The following is a 26,054-nucleotide window of genomic DNA, read 5'->3' on the forward strand; positions in this document are numbered from 1 at the left end:
ATCCAACCACAGACATGCATCGTATAAAAAATCTGATGCACACCCACCCTTCCGCAGCAAGAAACATGGACAGACGCTGTCCGGGAAGAGGTTTGTAGAATGTCAAGGCCTTGTTGAGCTGAAGCATGGAGTCTACACTGTGAGCAGTTTCGTACCACAGTCCAGATATCTACAACAGTTCAGAACCAAGTTTCTGGTATGAGAAGCTTCATACTTGCAACAGGATGTAATGACATTCTGATCCCAACACATCGTTATGACTTCCTTTGGTAAAAGTTCATATAAAATATTTACCGCTTTTCTCATCTGAATATGTTTAGCTAAGTAAAAAGATTCTTTAAAGGCATGACTTATCTGCCCCGTGTCTCTTATCGAGTTACTCCATCTTTCTAGAGTCTCTAAAGCATTTGTTGGTCTGTTCAGTGTCAGTAAGGACTTACTTGGTTTATTCTGTGTCCGTAAAGCCATCCATACCTTCTTTAAAGTGTTACCTGGTCTGGATGAATGGTTTGCGCCGGAAGCAAGTCGACGGCACATGAGGACAGGGGTACAGATCCACCCTGGAATGACGATCTCCTGCCACAAGCATCTGTGACAATCATGGGCGAGTCAGTATAATAAAATATGACATTGTCAGTGCAGCAATTACATGATAATTTTAATAATCAAATCAACAACTATCAGGGTAACAGCACTTTACAGTGTAACAAATGCAGAATAACTCTACTTTTCATGAAAACTCCAGAATAACTGATACTGCAATATTACATATGCATAGTAAGTAATTTGTAATGACCTACCCGTTACAGTCACTGTTCGCAAGATGTTCGCACCCAGACAGACTGACGACAGTGACGTCAGAAGACGATTGATGTTTTCGGGTGGAGGTCTCCTTGAGCGACCCAGCACGTCCACCCTTACACCATCAGGCATGCAGGTTCCATCTTCAGCTTCCTTCATACACCAGTACAGCAGCACCAAGGAGTTTTCAAACCGAAGAACTTTCATCGAACCTGTGAGAACATGCAGATAATTCGTTGCAAGGTCCTTTTTAACCAGATACATTATCCAATTCACAATAAATCTGGTAATTGCTGACATTAAAATCAGATAAATATATTGTGACAGTCGCATATCGGACAAGGTGCTTTCGTAAGACCTTTTACAAACTACATAAACTGATGATTTAAGAAAATAGGGGACACACGTGATGCACATATTCAAATATTACAGACAGGCTGAAGAAATTTTATTCCACTGTCATTCACGTACACTCCACCCATCCCTTCATTTCCCACAGAAGAACAGAGAACTTTAAACTTAGCAAATGTTGAAAATTCTTACTCCATCTTAGCATGAAAGTTGAACCCATTGTACTGATGTAATCTCCGGTGTTACTACCCTTGCAGGCTTGTTTAATATAAACAGATTTCTCTACAGCGCAGGTTCTGTTCCTGGAAGAAGTGTTAGATAATGTTGGTTAATATTTACATTTTAATTATGCGTTTGTAAATAAATTGACTTATCATCTGAATCGACTTTAAGCACATCGGACATTATTAAAATTACTTGCCTTTGGCGAAGAAATGTGTAGTGTCATTCTTTTATTAGCAAGATTGTTTAAAAGTTTAAGAAAACATCAGAGATGAATTTTTCAGCGCATTTGACTGACTCATTTTTCTTTCCGGATGTAAAATAAAAAAAAGTTTTATTTGGAGTGGATGTGAACCGAGACTTGTTTATTGCGCATGACAAAGATGGTTTTCTTGAAACTGGTGAGAGAGCCATTGACAGATGACATGAAGTGCTGATGGATCATTGGAAATACTGACAGCAGGTAATGACTCATGGCAGATGGCACTGACAGCTGACAACAGATACTCACTGAATGGTCCAGCGCCGCATCTTAAGGGTGTTGGCGTTGTTGCGGGTGATCGACACAATAAAACTACTAGGATGTTTTCCCGTGCTGTAATCTCGGGTGCGTAGCCCGTACCACACACCCGTAAGCTGCAACAAGACAGAAAGACAGAGCGTGAGACTTTACCTCAAAGGTCAATGAACCTTATTTCAACATCCTGTAATGTATGTTTACCGGGGTGTCATCTATACCAATACTTCCCTGTCGTTACAATTCACTATTTACTAAATGGACGTTCTTTCACTCCGACGATGTGAAAAGAGCATAAAGTGCGGAAAAAGCTCGTACAACTTTCTACAAGAGTCCCCCGTTCCCCAAAAACAGATTAACTTATTTTGGGGTACGATTAATGTGCTCGAAATTTAGTTTTCAACAACCTCACCCTCTGGTCGTAAAAGTTCTCTACGACACTGACGTTGTTCAGGGGGCAAGAGGATGTTGCTGGAAGACCTGGAAACAGAAAAAAATGTTGGAAAGAGTGTGTCAGACAGAAAGAGAGAGCTAACTTGAGAAGTCCTGAATAAAAAAAAAGTTGCGCCAGAATGAAACTGTCATTAATAGGACCGACAGACGTAACATAAAAATAAATTTCAACACAAGTACCCAAAGACATGAATTCTCTCTAAAGTTTAGAGCTCTAGAGTCTAAACCAAGGGCCATCGTCTAACGGTAGAGGGTAAAGTCCATCGTCACCACGGCAGCAAGGCTGAATGATGAAAGTCGATGAATATCATTTTCTGTTTAGTACAAAAACAAAGGATACATCACAAATAAAAAAATCTGTTTAGAGACCTACCATCTCTCTGGCTTCCTCCTGGGGTTCTTTGTAGACAGTTGGCTGCCAACAGAGTAGACACCAGAGGGCAATAGCAATGATGATTGCAGGAGTTCATGGGAGTATAACTATCACACATAATGATGCCTAGCTTCTTCGAGTAACATAAAGAACTGCTATCATGGCAGCTCGTGCAACGCACAAAAAATACAAAATGTTTACTTAAAAAAAAACAGAGAAAGTAAGAACCAACGTCTACTTAATAAACCGTGTAATAAATCATTAAAAAGGAAACAAATAACAAAACAAAAACTTATTAAAATAAATAAGATAGTCAGTCAAATTAATAGTTAATGATACGATGGTCGTTTACATCTTATTCAGTCCTCACTGAACAATGAATAAAAAGAAACACAAAAACAGAGGAACCTCCAAAATAAATCATACAAACAGAAGAACAAATAGAAAAATATACAAATTATTCTACCTATGTCTTTGGTAAGCTGCAGGTCTTCACGCGAGAGACACACTGACGTCATGAGAGCCTCCAGTTTCTCCTCCATGGCAGGGGTCAGCACGCGACTTCGCCCAAGGAGGGTGACCTCCGTCTTGTCTCGAGGGCACGTGCCGTTCTCCCTCTCGGCGTAGCAGGCCAGGTGCATGAGGTAGTTGTTGTCGTAGTACAGGATGTAAAAAGTAACTGGACATGAATATAAGAGGGTCTGATTACAGCATGTCGGGGAATGGGTTCAAAGTTCACTTAGTTTGGCCCCCTTTTAGACATGAACGTAACGAAGGTTTAATGACTGACACGTCTGACACAAAAACCGCAAAATAATATATTTTATTGCACATGTACAACAAAAATTTGAGTCCCTCACACTAAGAAAATATCTGAGGCAATGGTTGTTCTGACCGTAGGTCTTAAAGTAAGAAATGATTGATCGCTCCAAGGGACCACGTTGCAAAGTCCTTAATTACCCGTACTGACTGAAATGGAGTAGAAAAATGATGACACACTCTCTGTAAATGTATTCTGAGGGCTTCAGTTGCGTGGACTGACAAAACTTAGAGCAGAACACGGTCACTTACTCCAAGAGAAAATATTCTGAGGTCCTTGAATGCGCGCTAAGATGACAGCTTCCGGTCCATTAACTGACTTCTTCCTGGTTTGAGTCCGTGCAGGACTTTCACACTGGTTGTTCCTGTGACAAATATTTATGATATATCTCTGTAGTGTCACCATGAAAAGGAACTTTAAATTGCATCAGATGAAAAGGAGATGATCTCTCTGTTATAACATTATTATAGCGGTTCTGTGAGTACGCATTGGTTCTATTTTTTCAATGAAAATATCCCTTACTAATACTCACATTGTACCAGCAACGACTCCGTCCAAATGTTTGGATAGAGGGTCCAATGTATAGAGACTGGTGGTAGATTCCATTTTGTTAAAGGTGAACCTTGTCCGAGCCACTTCGTACCATACGCCGCTCATCTGGAAAACACAAAGAGGCAGGAATTAAAAAAAATTAAAGAAAACTGATTGAAATAATAAAGAAAGTAAAAAAATAAATGTACAGACTATGTTGATGAACGCGGTAGATTTGTGTTATACATGTCTACAAACATGTTTTATAAATTATTATGAATAAAAATCTTCAATGGTCACAAAAGACTAGTGGAAGTAGGGTGTGTGGAAGACATTTTCACAAACAATCCTTAAGGTCCCCATACTTTGAAATGTTGGTTATTTCTTACAGTATTTTTTAATTTGGATTCTCTTTATGCAAACGATTGAATGTATTTTAATGGTAGAAAGGAACTGATAAAGCATCTGTTGTCGTATTGCTGATGCATGTGCGAACTTACCTCCGCTAAAGTGAAGCGACTGTCGAGAGCAATGTCCTCCATCTTACAGGACTGCTGGCTTTCCTCTACAGAACCGTCTGTTGATGTCAAGGTGTATCAAATGAGTTTAATTATTATACAATTCATTCAAAACAGAGTATTACTACTAGGTGATAGATGGATGAATGGATGATGGATGGATGATGGGTGGATGGAGGAAGGATGGATGGAAGGCGGAGATCTTTGAGCTACATCAGAATCGCTCCCAAGTAATTAAAGCTGTTTATCTCTACCATCTGTAATCCCTCCATGCAGATCACTACTTTCTGTTACAGACGATCGTGTTTGTGCTCTTGTCAGTGCTGATTTCCATTCCACATGCGTTTGAACTTTATATCAGTTAATCTTAAAGTTCTCTGTAGGTGTTCATATCTGATCGGCGTCATCTGCAAATTGGTAGTTGCTTCACATTTCACCCATAAACAAGAAGTTTCTCGCCTTATGGTTTTCTAATAGATGTTGAAGAGTACAGCCTACTGTCGGGAAATATTCTCCTATGTTTAAAGGTTTCTAAGAGTGCCCGCAATATCAGGTCTGGAAGCTATATGAGATTATTTTTGAAAAAAAAATTTACCTCTGTTCATATTCACGGCCTCAACCACAATTGTTGGAATCTTGCAGAGATCTGAAAAAGTATCATACTTGTGTGTTATTTTGTGAAAATAAAATGCTACAAAGGTATTTCAGGCCAGTGATCAATAATTGCCAATACAAACATCTCGCTCTGTCAGATTTGATGAAAGACGAGCCTGCAATTGTGATCTTGTCCTCATGACGACACTTTCACCGTTATGATAAATTCCCCACGAGTACAAATTTAACAATACTGAACCAAAAATAAATAATATTGTGTACGTGAAAAAATGTGTTTTTCTTACCTGTAGCTACTACCTCTACCTCACTCTCCTGCACACAAACGCCAGGTAACATATCCGAAAGAGTATCCAGCGATTTGTCCGTCGGCACAGGTGTACGAGACAGGTACTCCACCTGTAACGACGAGCGCACACACAAGCCATCTTCTGTCACCTGTGCGCAGGTGTACAACAAAGCAACATTGTCATAGTCTGTCCAGATCACCTGCATGGTCACTGCAAATAAAACATTAACACAGGTAAGACGAGAAAAACTAAGTACATTTATATCCACCCTAAGTAAGTTAGAGTCGGCAGAAGTACCTGCCCCCCTCCACTATATATCAACACACAGTCTTGCATCGACACAAAGCTCGTCCTGCTACCCAAACATCCCCCCCCTAAAAAAAAACCAAACAAACAAAAAAACAAAACAAAACCAAATAGCAAACAACAACAAGAAGACCAACGACAAACAAAACAAAACCAAAAACAAATAAACAAAAAACAACAACTGCGAAACAAAGGAAGACACAAAGTCTACAGCTTGAAAAGAGAACAAATGCTTTGCTCGATGAAGTACAAGCAACTGCAATTGTTGATGTCATAAGAATATAGCATAAGGTATACAAAATGGAAGCGTGTCACCTGGACGTGCGTCTAAACCAGTGAAGGTCCACCGGTCAGGGCGAGAGGTGGGCTGAAGGGCGATAACCTCTGCAGGTGAACACATTCTTTTGCTTTTGCTGAAAACAATCATAACACGTGAATAATAATAATAATAATAATAATAATAATAATAATAATAAATAATAATAATAATAATAATAATAATAATAATAATAATAATAATAATAAATAAATTCAAAGTATACAAATAAGAAATATGCAACAGAACTGTGAAAAGCCAAGACAAATAAAAAAACAAGCAATAAAAGAAGAAGGAAGGCAAGGAAATATGTAAGACTAACATTAAAAATAAAATAATAAATTTGAGCTTGCTGTTATGTTACCTATTTATTATGCACAACAGATTAAAGAGTCAATTCTTCAAATGTCTCTGTATGTATTCAGCACTTGAAAAAAAGAAACTGCAGAAAAAAATGTTTCTCTTTTTGATAGCGTGATTGAAAATCAGAGAAATTTAAGATTGCTTTTTTATTTATTTATTTTTTTGATAATCTAAGAAACTAGAGCCTTTATTTGACATTTGTTATGATCCACTCACTCGTAGCCTGTGTAGGCGATCGACACGTCGCCATCGGCGCCGATGACAAACTTTCTGACCACCGAGTCCCAGGTGTTGTTGCCCCACATGAACTTCGTCTGTCGCACCGTGTGCCACGCGCCGGAGAACTGAAAACGAGGCGCAAGTCAGAGGTACTTGAGATCCGTGACAGAATAGTTTTGCCATGCCTGGTCTGTCACGCCGACAGAGGGAGCTCTGTAGCTTTTCTACTGGCTCCGAATAATGGGGGAATGTGTCTGAGAAGCTTCACACATGGGAGTTGTTTTTTTTTTCGTTCAATAAAGAAAGTAAATTTGTAGAAACAGAGAGATAGTCTCAATCTTTCCCATTTTTGTTTCTAGACACGGTGAACCATTTACGTTCTGGGCCCTACTGTCAATTGGATATGAGATATTTTACCTTTTCTTTCTATGAGACTGGAGTCAGAAAAAAAGCTTGCCAAGAGTTCAATAGGTACTCCTAGGACTGTGACAGTTAAATGTTACAGGAACATTACAATTATCACTTAAACCATAGGAACTGATCACGTGACATACGCACCTGTTGGAAATCGAAGCTGTCCATTTCTGAGATAAACTCCTGAGCACATTGTATGACTAGGAATGGCGAAGTCACTACATTTAACAAAATACAAGTTTACGAGGCTTGTCAGATTATTGATTGTTTCTAATAAAATTATATTGCTTCTCATTTATGTATATGTACATACACACATGTTCAGAGGAAAAAAGGATTTTATCGAGGTGTGATTTTGCTTATGACAACGCTTATGGGGTGCAGTAACAAATTCAAATAAAAATATACTTGAAAAGTAATTTCATAGCAAGGTATGCTTTTATAGTTTTGATGAGGAAAATCAAACGGGAATGTCTGCAAACTAAAAAGTTTACCTTTCCTGTTTTCATCTTTCATGGCGTTGACGATGTCTTCTGGAATGTCACAGAGTTCTACAGGGTAAACACACAAACAGAGGACAAATTGACAACCATTAATCGTGACAACAGTGACAGGAAAGAAGAATAATTAACAAACAACAAAAAAGTCACACGGTTTGTCACTTAGCCACGTATACAACTCCCACCCACCCACGCACACTCACACCCACACGTACAGCGAAGCAGAGAGACACGTGACCTACCAGAGGAGGTGCTGATGAAGTCGTCCCTGGAGACGCAGGTGTCGGCGATAAAGTCAAGGAGGTCAAAGGGTAGAGTGAACATGAGCTCCTCCCGTCGCGACCACACGCTGACATGCACTTGACGGCCATCGCACATGTCGTTGGGCAGCACATTGATGCACCAGTACATCACCGCCTGCTCGTAGTCCGTCCACACCACCTTCAGCTGGGCTGAAACATTGACACATGGTGTATTTATATTATTCATATATACATATATATATATAGAGAGAGAGAGTGTGAGAGTGAACGAGTACCTCTGTCACCGAACGTGAAGCTGCCTGGCTTGCTTCCTGGGTTCAGTCGGATGAGTCTCGTTGGCATACATGTGTGAGTAAATGGGCTGTTGACACAAAATAAAGTTTAATTATTTTAAAAGAAAGAGTAAGCTTATTCGTAAAGAGTAGGCCGGTTTGCGATTTCGAAGCATCCACAGAAAAAAAAGTTCCAAAATATCCTAAGTGTCGGTAAGTGCTATTTTTTATGAAAACAAATACAAGCCTTTATTGATGTTTAGACATTAATTAATACGTGTATTGAGATAACACTTAAGAAGGCACAAATTAATAGACTAAAACGAAATTACAAAAATAAAAGATGTAGCAGTAAACCTTATATGCAGACCGAAAGAATAAGAAAAAGTTAGCAGTGAACAAGTTAATTGCATGTAGAGCTGGATGTGGAGAAAAATGATAAAAGATTGATATTGAGTATCAACATACACAGTTATAGTAACCATATCGCCATAATCATGATCAGTCTTAAAATATATAAGATAGTATTGCTGTCCTCAGTGTAGACTTACTTCAGGGAGGTGTTGAGGAGAAGAGTTGTGCCATCTTGCCTGACCACCATGTAGTAGGCCGGGGACATCAAGGTGTTTCTACCCCCAACAGTCTGCGTGTCCCAGTGGCTATACCAGGCCCCAGCAAACTGCGGGTACATGAAACTTTCTTACATGTCAGAGTACCCCAGTAAACAGAAACTGAATTTTGCCTCTTGGAAACCATATTCAATTAACGACATCATCTACTTCCACCCTTTACATGACGGAGGGAAAGGTATTATGAATTTTATCTGTTATGAATGATTTTTTTGGCTATGGATATATCCCAGTCTTTCCAGTGTTTTTGTGTATTTAGTATATAGAATATTTTACCTATATTATCAAATTTCAAGCTTTTAAGGCAATGGTGCAGAATAATGGTTTATTTTTTTAACTGTTAAGTCTCCGTCTGTTCTTAAGATACAAACCTGAAAACTTCGACATTCAAAGAAGGAATCGAAGGAAGTCCTTTTGACACCACAGATGTGTATGTTGTCAGAGATACAGGTGAAAAAAACAAAGCTGGCAGCGCATGTTTATCGGGCGCATCCATGATGTCATGAGGTCAGAGATTTAACCTTTTCGTGCTCAGGTGAGAATGTTCAAGACCGAGGGTTTGTGTGTGTCAGATGAGGGGTTAATCACCCGCTTAAGTACAAATGATTATAAGAAGAATTTGTTTCATTAAACTAAACGTTGGTGTTCAGAAGGGGATTGTTTCTGAATTCAGTGGATTCAGGCGCTTGTCAACATGTTCGACTGTGTGTCAGACCAACCTCTCTTAGGTTAAAGTTCTCCTGGACCGGGATATACCGCATCTGACATTGCACTTTCATGTAGTCTGAAATCGTAAAATACACGGTGCTTGAATGCAGATGCCGTCTGAAAGAAAAAGTTAAGGGAAATGGCAAGTTAGACATAAATTATAGAAGATGACATTCTGAATCGTCTCCACGAACAAATGAACCTTGTACTTACAACATAGTCTACAACATCTCCGGGCTGGTTTTAGCAGGCGGCCATATCTTTCGAGAATACTGACCCTAAGCAATGATGTAGAAGGTTCATTTGACCATTTTTCATATTCTGTTTTCTCCACTTTTCTCAACTCTTTCTCGCAGTACAGTTCGAAAGTGATTCAGACCGTCAATTTCTATCATTTAAGTCTAAAGTGCCTTTTTTTATTGAACTAATTATTAAATACACAATATGTGACTTTACAAATTAGTTTTAAACTATGGAGTGAACAATACTCATATGTGCATGAATTCTAGCTCAAACTGTATTCAATTATTTGTATCAGAAACGAGAATCACAAGAAATTGGGATCAACTTCATTTTTTTAAACAAAGAAAGAGCTACAATCTTAAAAAACAGTAAATATTACATGTAATGTACATGTTAATTAATATTAACACAGACAGGTTGTAATTTATTTACATATGTGTGCTATAAAATAAGTTACACAGCTAAAGGAAAAATGACCCCCTGGCCAATGACCATAGATGTAACATGGCCACAGCATGTGTAATAGTTTATGAAAATAAAAGCTAGTTCGTTGCCTCAATAGACTGTCATAAAAATGACCAGTTGGTCATTTATTTTAGCTTCCCTCCTCCAACTTGGTAATTTATTTACCTTCCTGCAGTTCTCCTGTCAACACATCTTGTAGCACTTCCGGCGGTATAGAGCATGGCTCTGGACACAATGATACAAAAAGTTTGATCTTTGATTCAGGCAAAACTTAGGATTGACTTATATGATATTGTTAATATATTTTATTAGACAACTTATTTGGGACTTCACTTGTCTGCAAATTTCCTTGTCCCCACCAAACGCAAGGAGACTGTGGGGTAGATATTCAAACTTTCTACACATGGTTTCATTGCTATTTGACATCAACCATTTACATTTATAAAACACATTTTCTCTTTCGCTAGTTTTGAATTTTTTTGTTAATTTTTAAGACTTTCTGGCAACAGCAGAGGACCGCACCTTCTGAGAGTTCCCGTAGGGAGTCTGCTGCGATGCAGGCCTCGGCGGCGAGGACGGTCATGTTGTACTTGAGGTCTTCACTCACTTCTACCTGCGCCCGGCGGCGGGACAAAACAAAAAAGTCCTGTGTCTCGGGGTCACAGGTATCGTCCTTAAGGAAACTGCCGCAGATAACAATGGCCATAATGTTGGAGTCCGAGTACAACACAATCAACACACCTGTACGAACAGCAAGGGGAAAAAAAAAGAACATTCGAGATGCGACTGCTCACATTTGTCATTCATCATAATCGTTGTCATCATCTTTTTTATATTTCCTCACATTTAAGTAATGGCAGTACCTTTTATAGACGTGTTCTTTGCTTCAGACAGACAAAATGATGAACTTACGAACAGACAAACCTTTGTGAAGACAATATATACAGGACTGGAACAATTTATGTTACAAGCAAGTGTCAAATCACCATTAGGTAGAAGCCTTTCACTGCCGAGCGCGCTAACATTTAAGCAGATTCAGCAACCACTAGAAAATAATAAACATGTAATGAGAGAAAAGTTGTTAATAAATCAGTTCGAAACTTTAACTATAAGGAAAATTCAGACTTGCCGCCAGCTCCTGTCAAAAATCTTGTGCTGTAAGTTTGCTGTCTTTGTAGTGTCATAAGACTCGCAGGTAGGCATTCATCAGATTCTTCACTGTAACACACAAACAAACATACACAAACACACCCATATATATATAATGCACCTCTCTGGATAGGAAGATAAAGGTCTACAGCTACAATTTTACCATAACAAGTAGAAGGTATAGACAGAAACAGATGACAATGTTAGAGTCCGAATACGAGTGTGCTGTCATCAAAATTTCTACATGAAGCGCTGATGAACGATTTTATCTAAGAAAAAACTAGGGGCCCACGGTGTCTACCTGGGGATGCTCACCTGTAGTGACGGTACAAGACGGAGATGTTACCGTCAGGTAGCTTGGTGAAATAAAATGTCGTTTGCTTTACGAAACCTCTGGTTTGCAAGGGTTTGGCTTGGAGTATGCTGGTCCAGTCTCCCACGATCTGGGACATGGAATCCATTTTAGGCAGGTATGCAGGTAGGAAAACAGAGAGAGAGAGAGAGAGCTATGCAGCCAGGATGAGATAAAAGAAACAAGCCTATACATATACAAAAATCGCGCTACTTATATTGTTTGTAGAAATCTTCCATACATTAACAAGCTTTGTGAAACAATTATACAATCACTGCATCGTATGGAGACTTAGAAATTATTGTATAACACGGAACTGTCTCATTTACTCGCCTGTTACATGGTAATGTCTCACTCACCATGTCGTCTGTGACGCCATGTTGCCCCTTAATGAGGTCCTTTCGGCACCCGATTGTAAAGTAATCTGAAACCGTTACAAATGGCTGTCAAAGTTTATTTGCAGGGGGACTAGCTAATGGTGGACGTATATAAAGTTTAAGAAATTCTCTGCATGTTTCTGGTTTCGCTCCATAGCCACACAAAGGAATGTCAGACCTTGCGAGGCTGGTTTGTTATATATTTCTCTGATGGCTGTGCCATAGGACAACCAAATCAATGTTGTGCCATTAAAGTATGAGTTTGATAATACTCTCGGTACTTATATACAACACCTGGATGCTAAGGGCTGATAATTCTTGTGCTGGTGCCACATTTCAAGATAATCAAGAAGTTAAATCAAGTGATGTATCAGCACGTACCTACGGGCATGTCACTGACATACGCAGCTGTAATGACATCAGGTCGGATTTTGCAGACATCTGCCAACAAAGTGAAGTGTGATTAGGTTTTACTGGTGGCAGGGAGTTGTAGCTGACATTCTCGAAGTATTAGCTCAAATACAAGAAACAAGGTGCAACTGAATTCCCAACAATTCTTAATTTTTGTAGATAATGTAACAATTGGTACATGACAAAGAAAAAAATTAACCTCCAAACAGATTAACAGGGGAAAGGGAGGGAGGAAACTGGAGTACCCGGAGAAAGCCCTGCGAACAAATGTCACATACCCGAGACGATATCTGAACCCTGAGCCGCTCGTTGCAATGATGACAAACGAGTGTTTTAATTTCTACACTACATGGCGCCCCATTTATGCACCTTTATACATGAACGCGCCAACCCTCGTGCAGCCTGACCCAGGTAACACCTGTCCAAGCCATAGACGAGACACTTGACCTGCCTCTACACGCTACTACAGGATAATGTCTTCTCCGGAAGTTTACGCTCGTTACCTCCCTTGGTCTCCTCCAGCGTGCTGACGTCAATGCACGGCACGTTTACGTGACTCATGATCTCCTGTCTGGTGACGTCATCGACGTGGGGATGCCGGGAAAGGAGATCCAGCGACATGCGATCCGGAAAGCACTCGGCATCATCGTCACTCAGGGTGCACCAAAAGGTCAGCAAGTGCTTCTCGTCTGCATACAGGATCTTCATCACTTCTGCAAGTACACCCGGGGTAGGAGACGCGATCAGAACTGGTCTTTAATCGAGATACTGCTCTATTCATGTCACCAGCTTAGTTACCATACACTTTCTCCTACTATCAGTTGTCGTAATGCAGTCACACACTCGTCTAACCTATCAGAAATCGCTGAAGAGTCTTGTCATATAACATAATCATTTGTTTGTCCACGTTCCCAGTAAAAATAATAACACTAAATTCAAGAAATTTTCTCTTTTAAGCAGTAATGATAATAGATATGTTTTCTTACCACAGTATTACCAGCTCACTGATTTATCTGGCTAGTGACCGACATACCTAAATATAGTTAAGAAGCTACACATTTGGCTAGCAAATAAGACAATACTTTATTTACTCACCTGGCGACTCATCAAAAGTGTAGTAGTAATCCCCAGAACCCGAGGTCGACTCCAGCATCCCCGCCTCTGTAGGTTTACACATGTTCAATTCGTTGCTGCGACCCGAAAATAAAGGATATTGCATAAACAAATATTAGTATTTACACTTAAATTGAATGTTTCCTAGCGATCATTAGGTAATGCACATACCTTTTTCTCCCCTCGGTGTGTTACCTTCCCCAGCATACTAAGGACCTAGGCACATTCAATTGCACCGTATGGGTATCGAACCGGCGCGCCTAACCAGTCGGACTTCTGCTTCCCATACTAACAAAGAGCACGTGCGATCCGATGAGCACACATTCAATCTTTGATACACTTACTCATAGCTTCGCCACAAGGTCAATATTCCAGTTAACTTCGGAATGATGAAGAACGACTCCGATTCCGGTGGATGCTGCTCCAGGAAGGACGGTGTTCGCCACAAGACCATCCACTCGCCACTCAGCTGCACAAATATTCGTCCACCCTTACTCACCAGTTGAGACAAGCCTCGGTCTAAATTACAAGAGGTATATGTAACAGTACCAGGGGCAGATTACTAAAAGGAAGTTGCACGTGTCTAAGGAACGGTAAGCAAAAGGTAAAACCCAACCCTCTGAGAGATATCTTCCATGATAACTCAGGTATCCAATCCTCGGGTAGGCAGAAAGAGTTTTCCAGCCACAGGTTCGCTTTCTATCCAAACTTAAGAGCGGCATCACCATTTAAAAATAGAAGACAGTTTCAAACTGGTTAAATACGAAATTCAAGAGTACACTCCAAGTATTATTTATTCAAATTAAAGTATCGTGATAGACAGAACAGTTTTGATTGTGCAAAAAGACTTTGCGGTAATGGATGTATTATTATTTACCTTTGTCAAACCTTGAAGGTCGATATCTTTGGTTCCTCTCAGGAGCTGACCATCGCAGGCAAACGCAGGAATATCATAGGCTGCACAGATTATCTAAGAATATCAGTGTGTGATCATGGCCATTTTTATTAAAAATAATAAAATAAAATCATAGATGTGCTAAATAATAGAATACCTAAAATAATGATAATAATAACAAAATAAATTTATCAGTAATAATACATATACTCAAGTTATACTCACAACAAAATATCATTATTTAACAATGCTAATATGATTAAAATTGGAGCCATCGAATTTTTCAGAACAATAGTTCTGTTTCATGTTCATTAACACACCTGAGGTTATTTCCCCTGCTTCAACTACTTCTTGCACTCTCGCTGGAATTGTACACAGTGGGTCTGTAACGAGAAAAAATAAACAGTTATTTAGATAGTCGAGACATGTTCCACTCACTCATGAACAGCTTTTAATCATGCAGGAATCCATGTTATTAGTCTGTACAGCTCCATCCATCAGAAACACACACACACGCACACACAAACCTACTCACACACGCTTCAACCTAAAAGGTCGTGTGCTATCAAACATGTCCAGCATCAACTTTGGGAACAGTACCCCAGTAAATGTAAATTCAGACTGTGATGGATGGGTGTCAGGTGTAGACAGGTGTAGACAGGTGTAGACTGTCGGTGCTGTAAAGGCCGCTCACCTTCAGCTGTGCGTTTGACGTGCTGCAGGTCCACACAGACGTTGACGATGTGCTGCTGCAGCAGGTGGAGTTTGTCACCTGAGATGCTGCTCTTCCCGTCTCGCGCGAGAATCTCGACCAGCAGCGAGCTGGTGCTGCACTGGTTGTTCTGGAGAAAACGGTGGCACCAGTAGACTACCGCCACCTCATCGTCCATGTACAGGACCTTGAAGGCCCCTGAACACAGAAAGACAATACTCAGACTAAAATGGTTGCATGGTGGCTGCAGGAAATAATATTACAGCCCACATACTGTATTTAGATGTTCCATAATTCACAACATATTTACCTTTGTTGGAGTGATAGACGAATGTGTAGTCGCCAGGTGTACTTTCCTGGAACAACTGCAGCACTTCCGTGGGAGGACATCGCCTCCGTTCAGTGCTAAGAGAAAAAAAAATCCAAACAACTATAACAACAACAAACAAACAAAAAGTAGCGGGCTTGTAAAAGCTATATGATTTAAAATACTTAATCCGGGTGTTTCTAAAGTGTTCCAGATATAGGGGTACTACCAGTCCATGTTTACTACCACAGTTTATGGATTTTTCTTTAACGAATTGCTAAAAGGATTGTTTACAAATTGTTAATGAATTCACGTCTCAACAAAGCTCAATTTATTACAGATGACAAAAAAAAATTCAATTTCTCATCATTCTCGCATTTCCGTTAGTCGTCGACATGAAAGGGGCTTGCTTAGTTTTAATATTCTTTTCTTCGCCTCATTGTGTCAATGCATTCACATAATATCGCAATAGTTGTATTCACCAGCAACTATTTCACTGATGTTATCATTCTTATCATGTCTTACTCCATCGCTTTAATAGTTGTAAAAATAGTCATCATTTTCATCGCCTTTGTCTGTGCAATGTCTTAAAAGCTGTACTTTTCTGTATTAGACACAACAAACTTTTATACAACCTTCAAGCGAAAACTATTCTGCCTACCTGTTGTAATATCGGGTGCCTACCTGTTGTAATACGGGTGCCTACCTGTTGTGGTATCGTATCATTAGCTGAAATCGTCCGTCAGGAGTTTTGACAGCCTGTGTTATCTTGGAAAATTCGCGAACCTCACGAATGTCAAAGGTTGTCCTGTAGACTGTATGCCACCGACCTAAGAACTGAACGCGCAGGTACAGTTTGTTAGGTGTGCCAAGAAGTAGGTAAGACAAAAGGGTGGACACAAAATTTAGTGTCAAAACATAAAATGTAAAGTTAACATAGCACAAGTCAACGAAATCAAAAGACGAGAGAGCTCAAAAGCACGAAGAATAAATGGGAAGACATTAACCATGCAGTGTCAGAAATGTTTTCGATTAAATAATGTGATGATCAGGTGTGGAGGAGGAGGTTAACAAAAATAATGGGCAACAACAGGACACGGATCCTCACACCTAGGAAAGAGACATCAAAGCAACCCACCTGCTCGTCACTGAAGCCGTCAGCGATGGCCACGAGATCGCGCCTACAGCCAATGGAACCTCTGTCTACATAACAAAAAGTGTTTTTCAAGATAAATAGATAGAGAAATACATACATATCCACATACATATTATTTACCTTATTCTTTCTGTACATATATTTACTATCTTAATCTACCTGTTTTTATGTCCTCCAAGATGACACCAGATACCACTGATTCTGGAGTGCTGCAGTTCCCTGAAAAAAATGACACCATCGAACACTTACTAAATTGTTGATAACATTTACATCAATTGCATTGATAAATTATGACAGATATTGTACTAATTTTTATTGTTGTTAAACATTCTGTATTTTTAGGAAGACAGTGAAGGATGTAGGAGACAGAGGACCACAAGACAGTGAGCACTGCTCACCACTCCCTGTACGCTGGAGCTTTGCAATGTCGACACAGGCGTTGGCCACAGGCTGCTTGAGGACACGCAGACGATCGCCGGAGACGTTGGCGCTACGACTGAAGACCTCCACGAGCTGTGAGTCGGGTCTGCACGTGCCGTCACTCAGCACGACCAGACACGTGATCAGCACCAGCGAGTCCGAGTCGGCGAAGAGAAAAGTGGAGTAGGCTGTACATAATGACATAAATACAGTATATACTCACATTGCATAGAATTCATAATCCAGCATACGTTACATACATACATACGTACATAGTATGCGTACATACATTCAGATATACTTAGAGGCGCATTCATACATGCACATACTATTATATATATATGTATATTAGGCAAGCATATGTTCACAACCTATTGTATACACATATATCCATGCACATAGAAGCAATGCATGCATAAATATAGATATATACTGATGTAGATACATACATTTTAGTGCATAAATGTATACAAGCATATGTGCTTATCTACAAACCGTCAGCACAACCATAATATATATATAGATATGTACATGCGCAAGTATACGCACGGACATGTAAATGTAGGTGTCCGGTCACTTAATCCCCAGACACTTCATCCCCGACACTTCATCCCCGACACTTCATCCCCGAGACATTTAATCCCCAGACACTTCATCCCAGACACTTCATCCCCGACACTTCATCCCCGACACTTCATCCCCGAGACACTTCATCCCCGAGACATTTAATCCCCGAGACATTTAATCCCCGAGACATTTAATCCCCGACACTTCCTCTTCAGGACAAATCAAGTGCAGCCTATAATAGATTGTTGGGTGCAGTTAGAGAGCTAGTGCCTAATGCAGCTCCAGAGACTATAGTAACAGACTTTGAGAAAGCTGCGATGACCGCTTTTAGAGAGAAGTTTCAGTCATGTAAAGTAACGGGCTGTTACTGTCACTGAAGTCAAGCGGTATTACGCAAAGTCACTGAACTGGGGATGAGAAGTGACGACGACGAAGACGACGAGTGACGTGGAATGGTCAGATGCCTCCCAGCTCTTGCCTATGTACGTGAGGAACACATCGTCGATTCCTTCGAATTGCTTGCAGAGTCAATGCCACAACATGATCGCATGCCGGAACTTCTATCCTACTTCGAGCATACGTACATACGGGGCCGCAGACTGCGCGGTAGAGGGGATAACTACAATGGATCGTCTTCTGTACCTCCGATCATTAGCTTACCTTTCATATTGATTAACAGCAATTACCTCCCGAACACTCAAGAACAATTTTCATATCATATTGTTGAAGAACATTACATTTACTTGCTTATATGAATTTTAACTAATGTTGTAGATGTTCAAATGACGTTGAAGTTAATAGCATGATTTGAATTTGAATTATTTGAATTTCAATTAATAAATTTCAATAAAATTTTTCGCTGACTTCATAATTTTTATAGTTAAGAATTTAGTTTAGGGATGAAGTGTCTGGGGATGAAGTGCTTAGGGATTAAATGTCTCGGGGATGAAGTGTCGGGGATGAAGTGTCGGGGATGAAGTGTCTGGGGATTAAGTGACTGGGAACCGTAAATGTAAACATACACATATACAAACATCACTGTATATATAAATAAATACATTCATTATAAATGAGCGAATACATTCATTATAAATGAATACATTATGAAATACATTATGAAATATTATGAAATACATTATGAATACATTCAGACATGAATACATTCATCAATGTTTCCATAATATATTAAAACACTCATACACAATTAAGCACACACCTATCTACCTATCTGCGTAATAACACAGAGCTTTCAAAAACCTCCATTTATACATAACCAAAAGACAACATCACTGACATTGTATCAGCCAGAAAACACATTGAGGGCGCTGCCACACCTGTAATGTCACCAAAGCCGTATGTGTATCTGCCTGCTGATGTCGATGAATGCAACACGTCGACATTGACGGGACCACACAGGTCAGAGGTCGTGCTGCAATTATAATATACTTATTATATCACTATAACTACCTGAACTTGAGCTGCCTGCCTGGATATTCATGCGTAGAAACTGAAATATCTTTAACAAGAGCTGAGCTGATGAAAATGATTTTAGAAAGTGCTAAAACTGAAATTTGTGTCGAGGAAAAAAAAACGACACGAAGATTAACGGACAGAGAGAGGCAAGACAAAAACAATTGCAGTTTTATAGGCCACTGTTATGAGGTGCTAAAAAAAACATGCGACCAAACTGATAAGCTTTGCACGTGCAACGTAACACTTGCCTAGTCATCGGTTAGTCGAGGTTCCTAAAATCCTACAGTCAACCAGTCTGTTCCAGGGAAGAAGACTAAAATAATTTGAGAAAGAAAGGAGAGAGGTGCTTTGACCGCAGGATGGAGATCATCAAATACGACAAGGGCTTTAAAAAGTAAGAGATGACATAAAAAATAAAAAAAATAAAAAACTGGGTAACTAAGACAAAGAAGAGAAAGAGAGAAAATCTGAGATGATACGAAGGAGCTTACAGAGTCCGGAAAAAGTAGAGAAGAGTCTGAGACAGAGAAAAGCGGGTAGATGCACGAGCCAGGCTTACTTGTAAGTGCGGAAGAATATGATGACGTCACCACCTGACGCTAGGATGCGCACTGAACTCCTGTAGGGGGCGCTGTTGCTGTCGGGTCTGGCTGTTGCCACCAGATGCCAAGTGCCAGTCACACCACTCACGTCAAAGTCTCGCGGTACTTGCAGACGATCCACCGGACATGACAGTTCTAGGGACCAGAAAGTCAGTCACTGTTCTTTCTTAAGTATTAAACTAATGACCGTCTACTTAATATTCATTTATTTAACATCCATGTAAATAGTTTAAAACTCAGACTCGAGTCACACGCACAATTATTTCTGGGAGTTCATAGGTTATGTAATCACAGACCTTCTATATGTCCTGTGTAGCCATTTTTCCTCAGAAACTCAGGTGAGACTTTGCATAGACCTGTCAATATAAAAATATAGTTTAAGGTTTCTAAGCCTTTATCTGTGATTATATAAGGAGGAACATTGTCACTGCGTGTTAACAAGTTTGTATTAAAAAATAGTCCTTATGTCAGTCCTGCTTTTCTACAAAAGTTTTACATTCTTTCTTTCTCTGTCTTAATTTTCCCTTTCCTTGCTTTTAATTCATTCTGTTTTCCTGTTTTTAGTCTTTTTTATTATTTTTTAAAAATAAATTCATTCATTCACTAGTCGGTTTCCTTGCCCGGTGTTGTCTTATATTCACGACATTTTAAAGGGACATTACTCTACATTACTTTCGTGAGCATACAATTAGCTGTCATTTATTTTGCAACGGAAAGAGAGCTGTCATCAGAGGTAAGATCAACAACACTTGTACACAAATGATGGGCAATGTGATAACAAATGTATTTAACAACAAATGTGACATCGTTGAAATAATCATATTCTGTACGAGTGCGATAATCTCCCTTAGTGTGTCCTGTGAACTGTGTGAACTAAATATGCGAAAAAAACAGATCACATTATGTCTGCATGCGCATGAGCTAAATTTTTTGTTAATCTTCTGTATGCTCATTCAAACCAGATGTTTTTCGTTTAATTACTATTTTTGGTTTGGAGGACGGGGTCAGCCCCAACCCAAATTGCAACTCCCAAGATGTGCGGTCAGCCGAGATGTTCACTTCTTCAGCCATTCAGCTGAGTGAACGCGCGCGCCTGCTCTGTGTATATGTACCCGTATTTCAGAGACATTCTTTACCCGGAACGGCATCGATGAGACTGGAAACAGGAACACAGGCCTTGGCAACGTAGGTGTACAGCTCCGACAGAACATCTTCAGGGATGACCTGGTCACGTGACACAATCTCCACGTGCACTCGGTCGCGAGGGCATTCCTTTTCATCGTCGATGCTGAGGCAGACGTATATCACGGCGTTGGTGTAGTCTGTGTAAACCACCTTGCGGCGGCCTGCACAGTCACCAGTAGGTCACATTAGGTCACATCCGGCTACAGTCCCCAACATGTCATTTTATTATGTCTCATCCTGCGCAGCTAACAGTAAGTCATTTCATCAAGCACGATGTGTTTTCATGATAGTTATCTTATTATCTGCATACACTGTATGTTTATATGACAATAAATTTATTATTTTTATCGAGATACATTTTAGCGCTAAGCACTATCTTCTCAAAGGAAAAAGACAAAAACAAAGTACATCAAAGTACGAAAATTTTATCTACAGCTAAAGATGTGTGTGTCAAAAATAAAATACTCGATGCATGATGGATAATGTGAGAGATCGCAAAGACTGATGAAAGCTTGTTTATATTTCAAATCATTTTTTTTTTCTTTTCTGCGCTAAATTCAAACGTCGAGGAAACAAATAACTACGACATATATATATACATGTATAAAGAAACAGGTATAGACGTGCACCGCTTACCGCTCGAAAAAATGTAATCCCCAGGTGTGTCTAAACTTGTGTCGAAGGATATTGAGGGCTCCAGACACTTCTCTGACTGGGTTCTAACAGCATAGACAATGTCAGCATATGCCACCACCTTCTCTAACATGCAATTTTACTTACATCTCCACGCGCCCGCACACATGTACACAAAGCCACACACTCGTAAACACACACCCCGCCCGCACATGAAAATATTACAAAATCACAGCCATGCATTCACGAGACAAAAGCAGAGATATATATTATGATGATCGCCTATAATCTGTGATTAAATAACAAAGCGAATATCATACAATGCGAAAGAGAAGAGATATAAATAGCCACGGAAAGATGAAAGAAAAAAATAGAAATGACAACAGAAACAGCAATGAGAAAAGCATAACGACCTAAGTGTTTGTATATTAAAGTTGCAACGAGGCTCATTTATTGAAGGACTGGGTAAAGCTCAATGTAAAATATTATTTCCAGAAATCTGTGCTCCACAAAGGCGCCCACCTTTTTCGTTCAAAGTCACACACACAGGCACGCACGCGCACTATCAACCGCCACCCACCATGACCAGCACCACAAACAAAAAGAGGTCAGAAACACTGACGTCATCATTGTACATTGATACATCTACATTGTGAATGGCAAGACCCAAGGACCACACGTTGATTAGGTTCTTCTGTGTAAAATTATTAGGACATCTACAAGCGAGCAAGAGGTGTAAACATGATATACTGAAAGTCACAGAAACGATGTTCAAATAATAAACTAAAATTCATGTTCTTTCTGACGATGATTAAAGGTTTTACGATATGAACAAGAAGTACCTGTATCCGTGGTAGTAAGTCAGGAGAGAACCGCTGAAACTGACAAACGAAAAAGATGAGGCCGACATGAAAGTATTCTCTCTCCACACATGATTCGTTGTCTGCAGGCGCTCCCATTTACCGAGGTACTAAGGAGGAAAACAATAAACAAAATGAAAGACGAAGTCATGACATATAAACAAATTTTTTGTAATGCGAAGATTGTGCTATGAATTTTTGATTCGGGGTGAAACTTCCTGTTACAATTATTGTGATTAAATGCTGCTATTAATATTGTAAAACTAATGTTTTAATGCTATCACTCATTGTTATCTCGCGGTTATTGTGGTTTGAGGATCGGCAATGTCTCGCATATTGTGTTTGTTATTATTTGGTTGGTTTGGTTTGGATGAATGTGGTATTTTACTTTTTATTTGGAGGGGTGGATGGGTGAGATGAACAGTTATTGCTGTGCAGTAAAACTGTCAATGTGTTTCGTGGTTTTGACCGTTGGGTAGGAGGAGAAAAGCATTATCTTACCACAGCAATCCAGGAAACTTTAAATTCTGTTCCCCACATCATGCCACTCACTGTAAACTAACCCTAAAGGTTTTGCAAATTTACACTTTCATTCAACTGTGAATGATCATTGCTGAGTCCCTAGACTGACATTCTCTAGTCTTTCGGGGTATCTCGCGTTTCTCGATCTCAGTCAATAAAGTCTTAACGAAGAATCTACCCGAATGACCTCTTTCCTCACTTTTTGATCGTTGAAATTGTTCATGACAGGGATGTTTTTGACCTTACACTGGTCTCCGCTGGGCCAGGATTCTAGAAGACAATAAGTCAGGCATTAATGTATGTTAGTTCTATCGAATGTCTTCTCTTAGACGTGTCATGTAAACAGATTATAGCAGTTTGATATATTATAATAATAATACCACCTTAACGAAAAACGTGCCCGGTGAAAATCTTCCCTCATATAACAAAGACAAAAGCGAAGAGAGATAAAAGGTGGAGTGAGAGAAAGAAGAAATGGAGGAAGAGGTGAAATGAGCGAAAGAGATAGAAAAGGAAAGAAGGAGAGAAAGAAAAAAGAAGCAAAAGGAGAAAGACGGTGAAAAGACAAAGGACAAAGCAAGTGGAGGCTGGGGCAGGATGTCAGGCTACCTCTGATGTAGGCGCTGCCACGAGCGCTGCCGAGGTCGTTTGTCGCCCGACACACGTACTCGCCAAAATCTTTTTTGCCCAACCTCTGCACCGTCAAGACGTGCTGGTTGCTGGGCAACACTGCCATGACGTAATTGTCGTCCGCCCTCAGTACGTCGCCGTCCCGTAACCACGCCACCTGTGCGTCCAGGTTGAGGGGCAGCTGGCAAACTAGCTGCGCCGCATCACCGAAGTACTTGTAGATGACGGGGTCTTTGATGATCACTTCCGGGGGAGCTGAACATGAGGGTCAGGTTAGCCGTGGAGAGGATAACAGTTGTAAATAACTAAATAAGTCAAGACGCTGAATAAGGTATAACAGCAAACAGAGGTCAGAGGTGAATATGTTCCATCATATCGAGATCTGTCTTTGTCTAAGTAGGCATACATGCACAGACTACTCACAGGTCACGTGCACAGTGACGTAGGCACGAACAGTCGGTCCAAAGCCGTTGCGCACCAAACACTTGTAGATCCCGCTATCTCCCAGCTGGACATCCATAAGCCGCAGTTGTTCCCCTTGACCAACTGAGGAACCATAATTCCATTATAGATAATTCTTATGGAAGGGACGAACCTTCGTCTTTCAAGGTTTATGTTTATTACACAGGAGTATAAATAGCCTAGGGAAAACCCGGATACCCCACAAGAGCGACAGCACCCGAGCCTGAAAACCGCACTCTAGCTTGTTCGCAACCCAAATGGTCACCATGAACTTTTCTAATGTTGTTTCTAATTATCTTCTAATTTCTAAATGTACCTTGATTATTGCTTATGTACTGCTTAGAAAAAAATGCTCTTGTCGTGTAGTGTGAAATGTACTTTAGTAATTCATCGTAATGAAAAGTTCTTTCTTTATCTCATCTTTGCGTGCTTTCGTTATCACTTAAAGAGAAAGTGTTTTAACGGTTACAACAACAATCAACACAAAAACCAAATAATTATGTGACAGTTTTAGGACCGTTACCTGTTTCCCAGATCTCTTCTCGATTCTCCTGCCCTAGCCTCTTCATCCAGGTGACGGAAGGCCTCGGGTGGCCGCTTACTTGGCATTCGAGGAGCACCGACTCACCCTTAGTCGCAGAGATGATCTCACTGGTCTTGGTGATCCTTGGCGGAACTGAAAGGTCGCATGCAGGACATCGTCAGTAATCCTAAGTTTATATGTTTTAGGTGAAGGTGAACACCACACAGCTCGTCAACAATAAAAGCTATAAAATCATCGTCAACAACAACAACTACAGGTAGCACATCATCGACTCATCAGATTACAAATGACAACACCTACCCCATATAATGAGAATATAAACCATTCATCCACCCCTACGACAAACAGGAAACAAATACACGCATTAACGGGTGTTGGTGGTCTGGAGTTACCTGCTGCGAAGAGGGCGAGCTTTGTTACGGGGTTGTTGCCCACGTAGCAGATGTACACGTCACTGTCCCTGCTGGTGATCTCGTTGATGCGCAGGCTCCAGCGCCGGGGTTGCGTATGTAATGCTGTGAACCGGAAGTCGCCAGTCTGACGTTGTAAGTTGCTCGTCAGAGCTCTGCGTTTTGTGTCCTGTACCCAATACACCTGCAAATACCCACTACACTTTATTTCCTTTCAAACAAACTACCTGGCTTATTTGTCTTCTTGCAAGGATTTCTTTCAGCTTTTTTACAATAATATATTTTGTCGGATTTTTTTTCCCTTCCTGTAATCTCGACAGCGCTTTATTCATATCTACCATAACGTGCACGTGCATGGCATCAAATGGCGACAAAAAAAAAACATGTGTGTGTGTTTTTTTATTTTAGAAGTGGGGAAGGAAGGTGATGTGCTTACGTAGGCGACCTCGTCGGAGGGGTCGTCGTCTCCCAGTGTGCAGTTGAGCAGTATAGTGGACCCCACTAGCGCCCCCACACTGTAGACGGCCGCTGAGTGAGGCCGCACCAACCTTGACGTCACTGTAACAGACGTGACCACGTGACATCTCGGTAAACATTTTATTAGCCGAGTTATTATTGAGCACATTATCCTGCAGAACCATTTTATGTCGCTGAGTGACAACAGTCATTTTCACTCACTCACTCATTCCTTATAAAATGTTAAAGGCTAAACAGCAGTGTGTGTAGTACTCTCGTAATTCAGCTGTTGCAATTCAGTTTGATTGGTTTTTGTATTTTACATGATTTGATTATTATTATTATTACACATGCCTTCGATAAAACACTCTACTAATAAATAAATAAACATTGTAACCGCACTAACTACTCACTCCCTTTGATCTCAAAACATTTATGATGGCAGCTACAAACTTATCAAAAAATTACTACCATGATAACGGCATTATTACAACTGCGTATATGTTTGTGATAGTGACTACTAAGCAATCTAAATTGTAAAATTGTTTTTTCTATATTTATAAATTATCTTATATTACTTTTCTACAATACTCTTTAGTTCAATTTTTGTTGAGGTGATAAAAGTAATATTT

General features: G+C 40.1%; 1 protein-coding gene across 6 annotated transcripts in view; it reads right to left on the reverse strand.

The window, feature by feature from the left end:
• Window positions 1-26,054, reverse strand: part of LOC112575321 — a 72,741-nt gene that overhangs the window by 42,046 nt on the left and 4,641 nt on the right. For 3 of the 6 annotated variants that reach the window (XM_025257087.1, XM_025257088.1, XM_025257083.1), the window contains exons 8-44: window positions 25,403-25,524; window positions 24,949-25,150; window positions 24,536-24,688; window positions 23,974-24,096; window positions 23,530-23,805; window positions 23,120-23,190; window positions 22,381-22,508; window positions 21,542-21,624; window positions 20,857-21,066; window positions 20,017-20,076; window positions 19,678-19,855; window positions 18,980-19,074; window positions 17,057-17,266; window positions 16,818-16,877; window positions 16,641-16,705; window positions 16,209-16,339; window positions 15,506-15,600; window positions 15,178-15,393; window positions 14,804-14,866; window positions 14,466-14,545; window positions 13,933-14,057; window positions 13,571-13,665; window positions 12,979-13,188; window positions 12,446-12,505; window positions 12,047-12,111; window positions 11,651-11,778; window positions 11,316-11,404; window positions 10,709-10,927; window positions 10,352-10,411; window positions 9,490-9,554; window positions 8,693-8,820; window positions 8,145-8,230; window positions 7,849-8,058; window positions 7,601-7,657; window positions 7,251-7,324; window positions 6,690-6,817; window positions 6,135-6,207 (exon numbers count right to left, since the gene is read on the reverse strand). In XM_025257087.1, the coding sequence (XP_025112872.1) occupies window positions 6,135-6,207; window positions 6,690-6,817; window positions 7,251-7,324; window positions 7,601-7,657; window positions 7,849-8,058; window positions 8,145-8,230; window positions 8,693-8,820; window positions 9,490-9,554; window positions 10,352-10,411; window positions 10,709-10,927; window positions 11,316-11,404; window positions 11,651-11,778; window positions 12,047-12,111; window positions 12,446-12,505; window positions 12,979-13,188; window positions 13,571-13,665; window positions 13,933-14,057; window positions 14,466-14,545; window positions 14,804-14,866; window positions 15,178-15,393; window positions 15,506-15,600; window positions 16,209-16,339; window positions 16,641-16,705; window positions 16,818-16,877; window positions 17,057-17,266; window positions 18,980-19,074; window positions 19,678-19,855; window positions 20,017-20,076; window positions 20,857-21,066; window positions 21,542-21,624; window positions 22,381-22,508; window positions 23,120-23,190; window positions 23,530-23,805; window positions 23,974-24,096; window positions 24,536-24,688; window positions 24,949-25,150; window positions 25,403-25,524 (4,493 nt within the window). Of the gene's footprint in view, window positions 1-47; window positions 170-491; window positions 590-800; window positions 1,014-1,344; window positions 1,455-1,885; window positions 2,011-2,303; window positions 2,372-2,717; window positions 2,760-3,183; window positions 3,397-3,788; window positions 3,902-4,069; window positions 4,195-4,568; window positions 4,646-5,181; window positions 5,233-5,485; window positions 5,699-6,109; window positions 6,208-6,689; window positions 6,818-7,250; window positions 7,325-7,600; window positions 7,658-7,848; window positions 8,059-8,144; window positions 8,231-8,692; window positions 8,821-9,489; window positions 9,555-10,351; window positions 10,412-10,708; window positions 10,928-11,315; window positions 11,405-11,650; window positions 11,779-12,046; window positions 12,112-12,445; window positions 12,506-12,978; window positions 13,189-13,570; window positions 13,666-13,932; window positions 14,058-14,465; window positions 14,546-14,803; window positions 14,867-15,177; window positions 15,394-15,505; window positions 15,601-16,208; window positions 16,340-16,640; window positions 16,706-16,817; window positions 16,878-17,056; window positions 17,267-18,979; window positions 19,075-19,677; window positions 19,856-20,016; window positions 20,077-20,856; window positions 21,067-21,541; window positions 21,625-22,380; window positions 22,509-23,119; window positions 23,191-23,529; window positions 23,806-23,973; window positions 24,097-24,535; window positions 24,689-24,948; window positions 25,151-25,402; window positions 25,525-26,054 lie in introns of all 6 variants that reach the window. The other 3 variants (XM_025257086.1, XM_025257089.1, XM_025257085.1) reach the window with 2 other exon arrangements.

The sequence above is a fragment of the Pomacea canaliculata genome, linkage group LG11, assembly GCF_003073045.1.
Source record: "Pomacea canaliculata isolate SZHN2017 linkage group LG11, ASM307304v1, whole genome shotgun sequence".
NCBI lineage: Eukaryota > Metazoa > Mollusca > Gastropoda > Architaenioglossa > Ampullariidae > Pomacea > Pomacea canaliculata.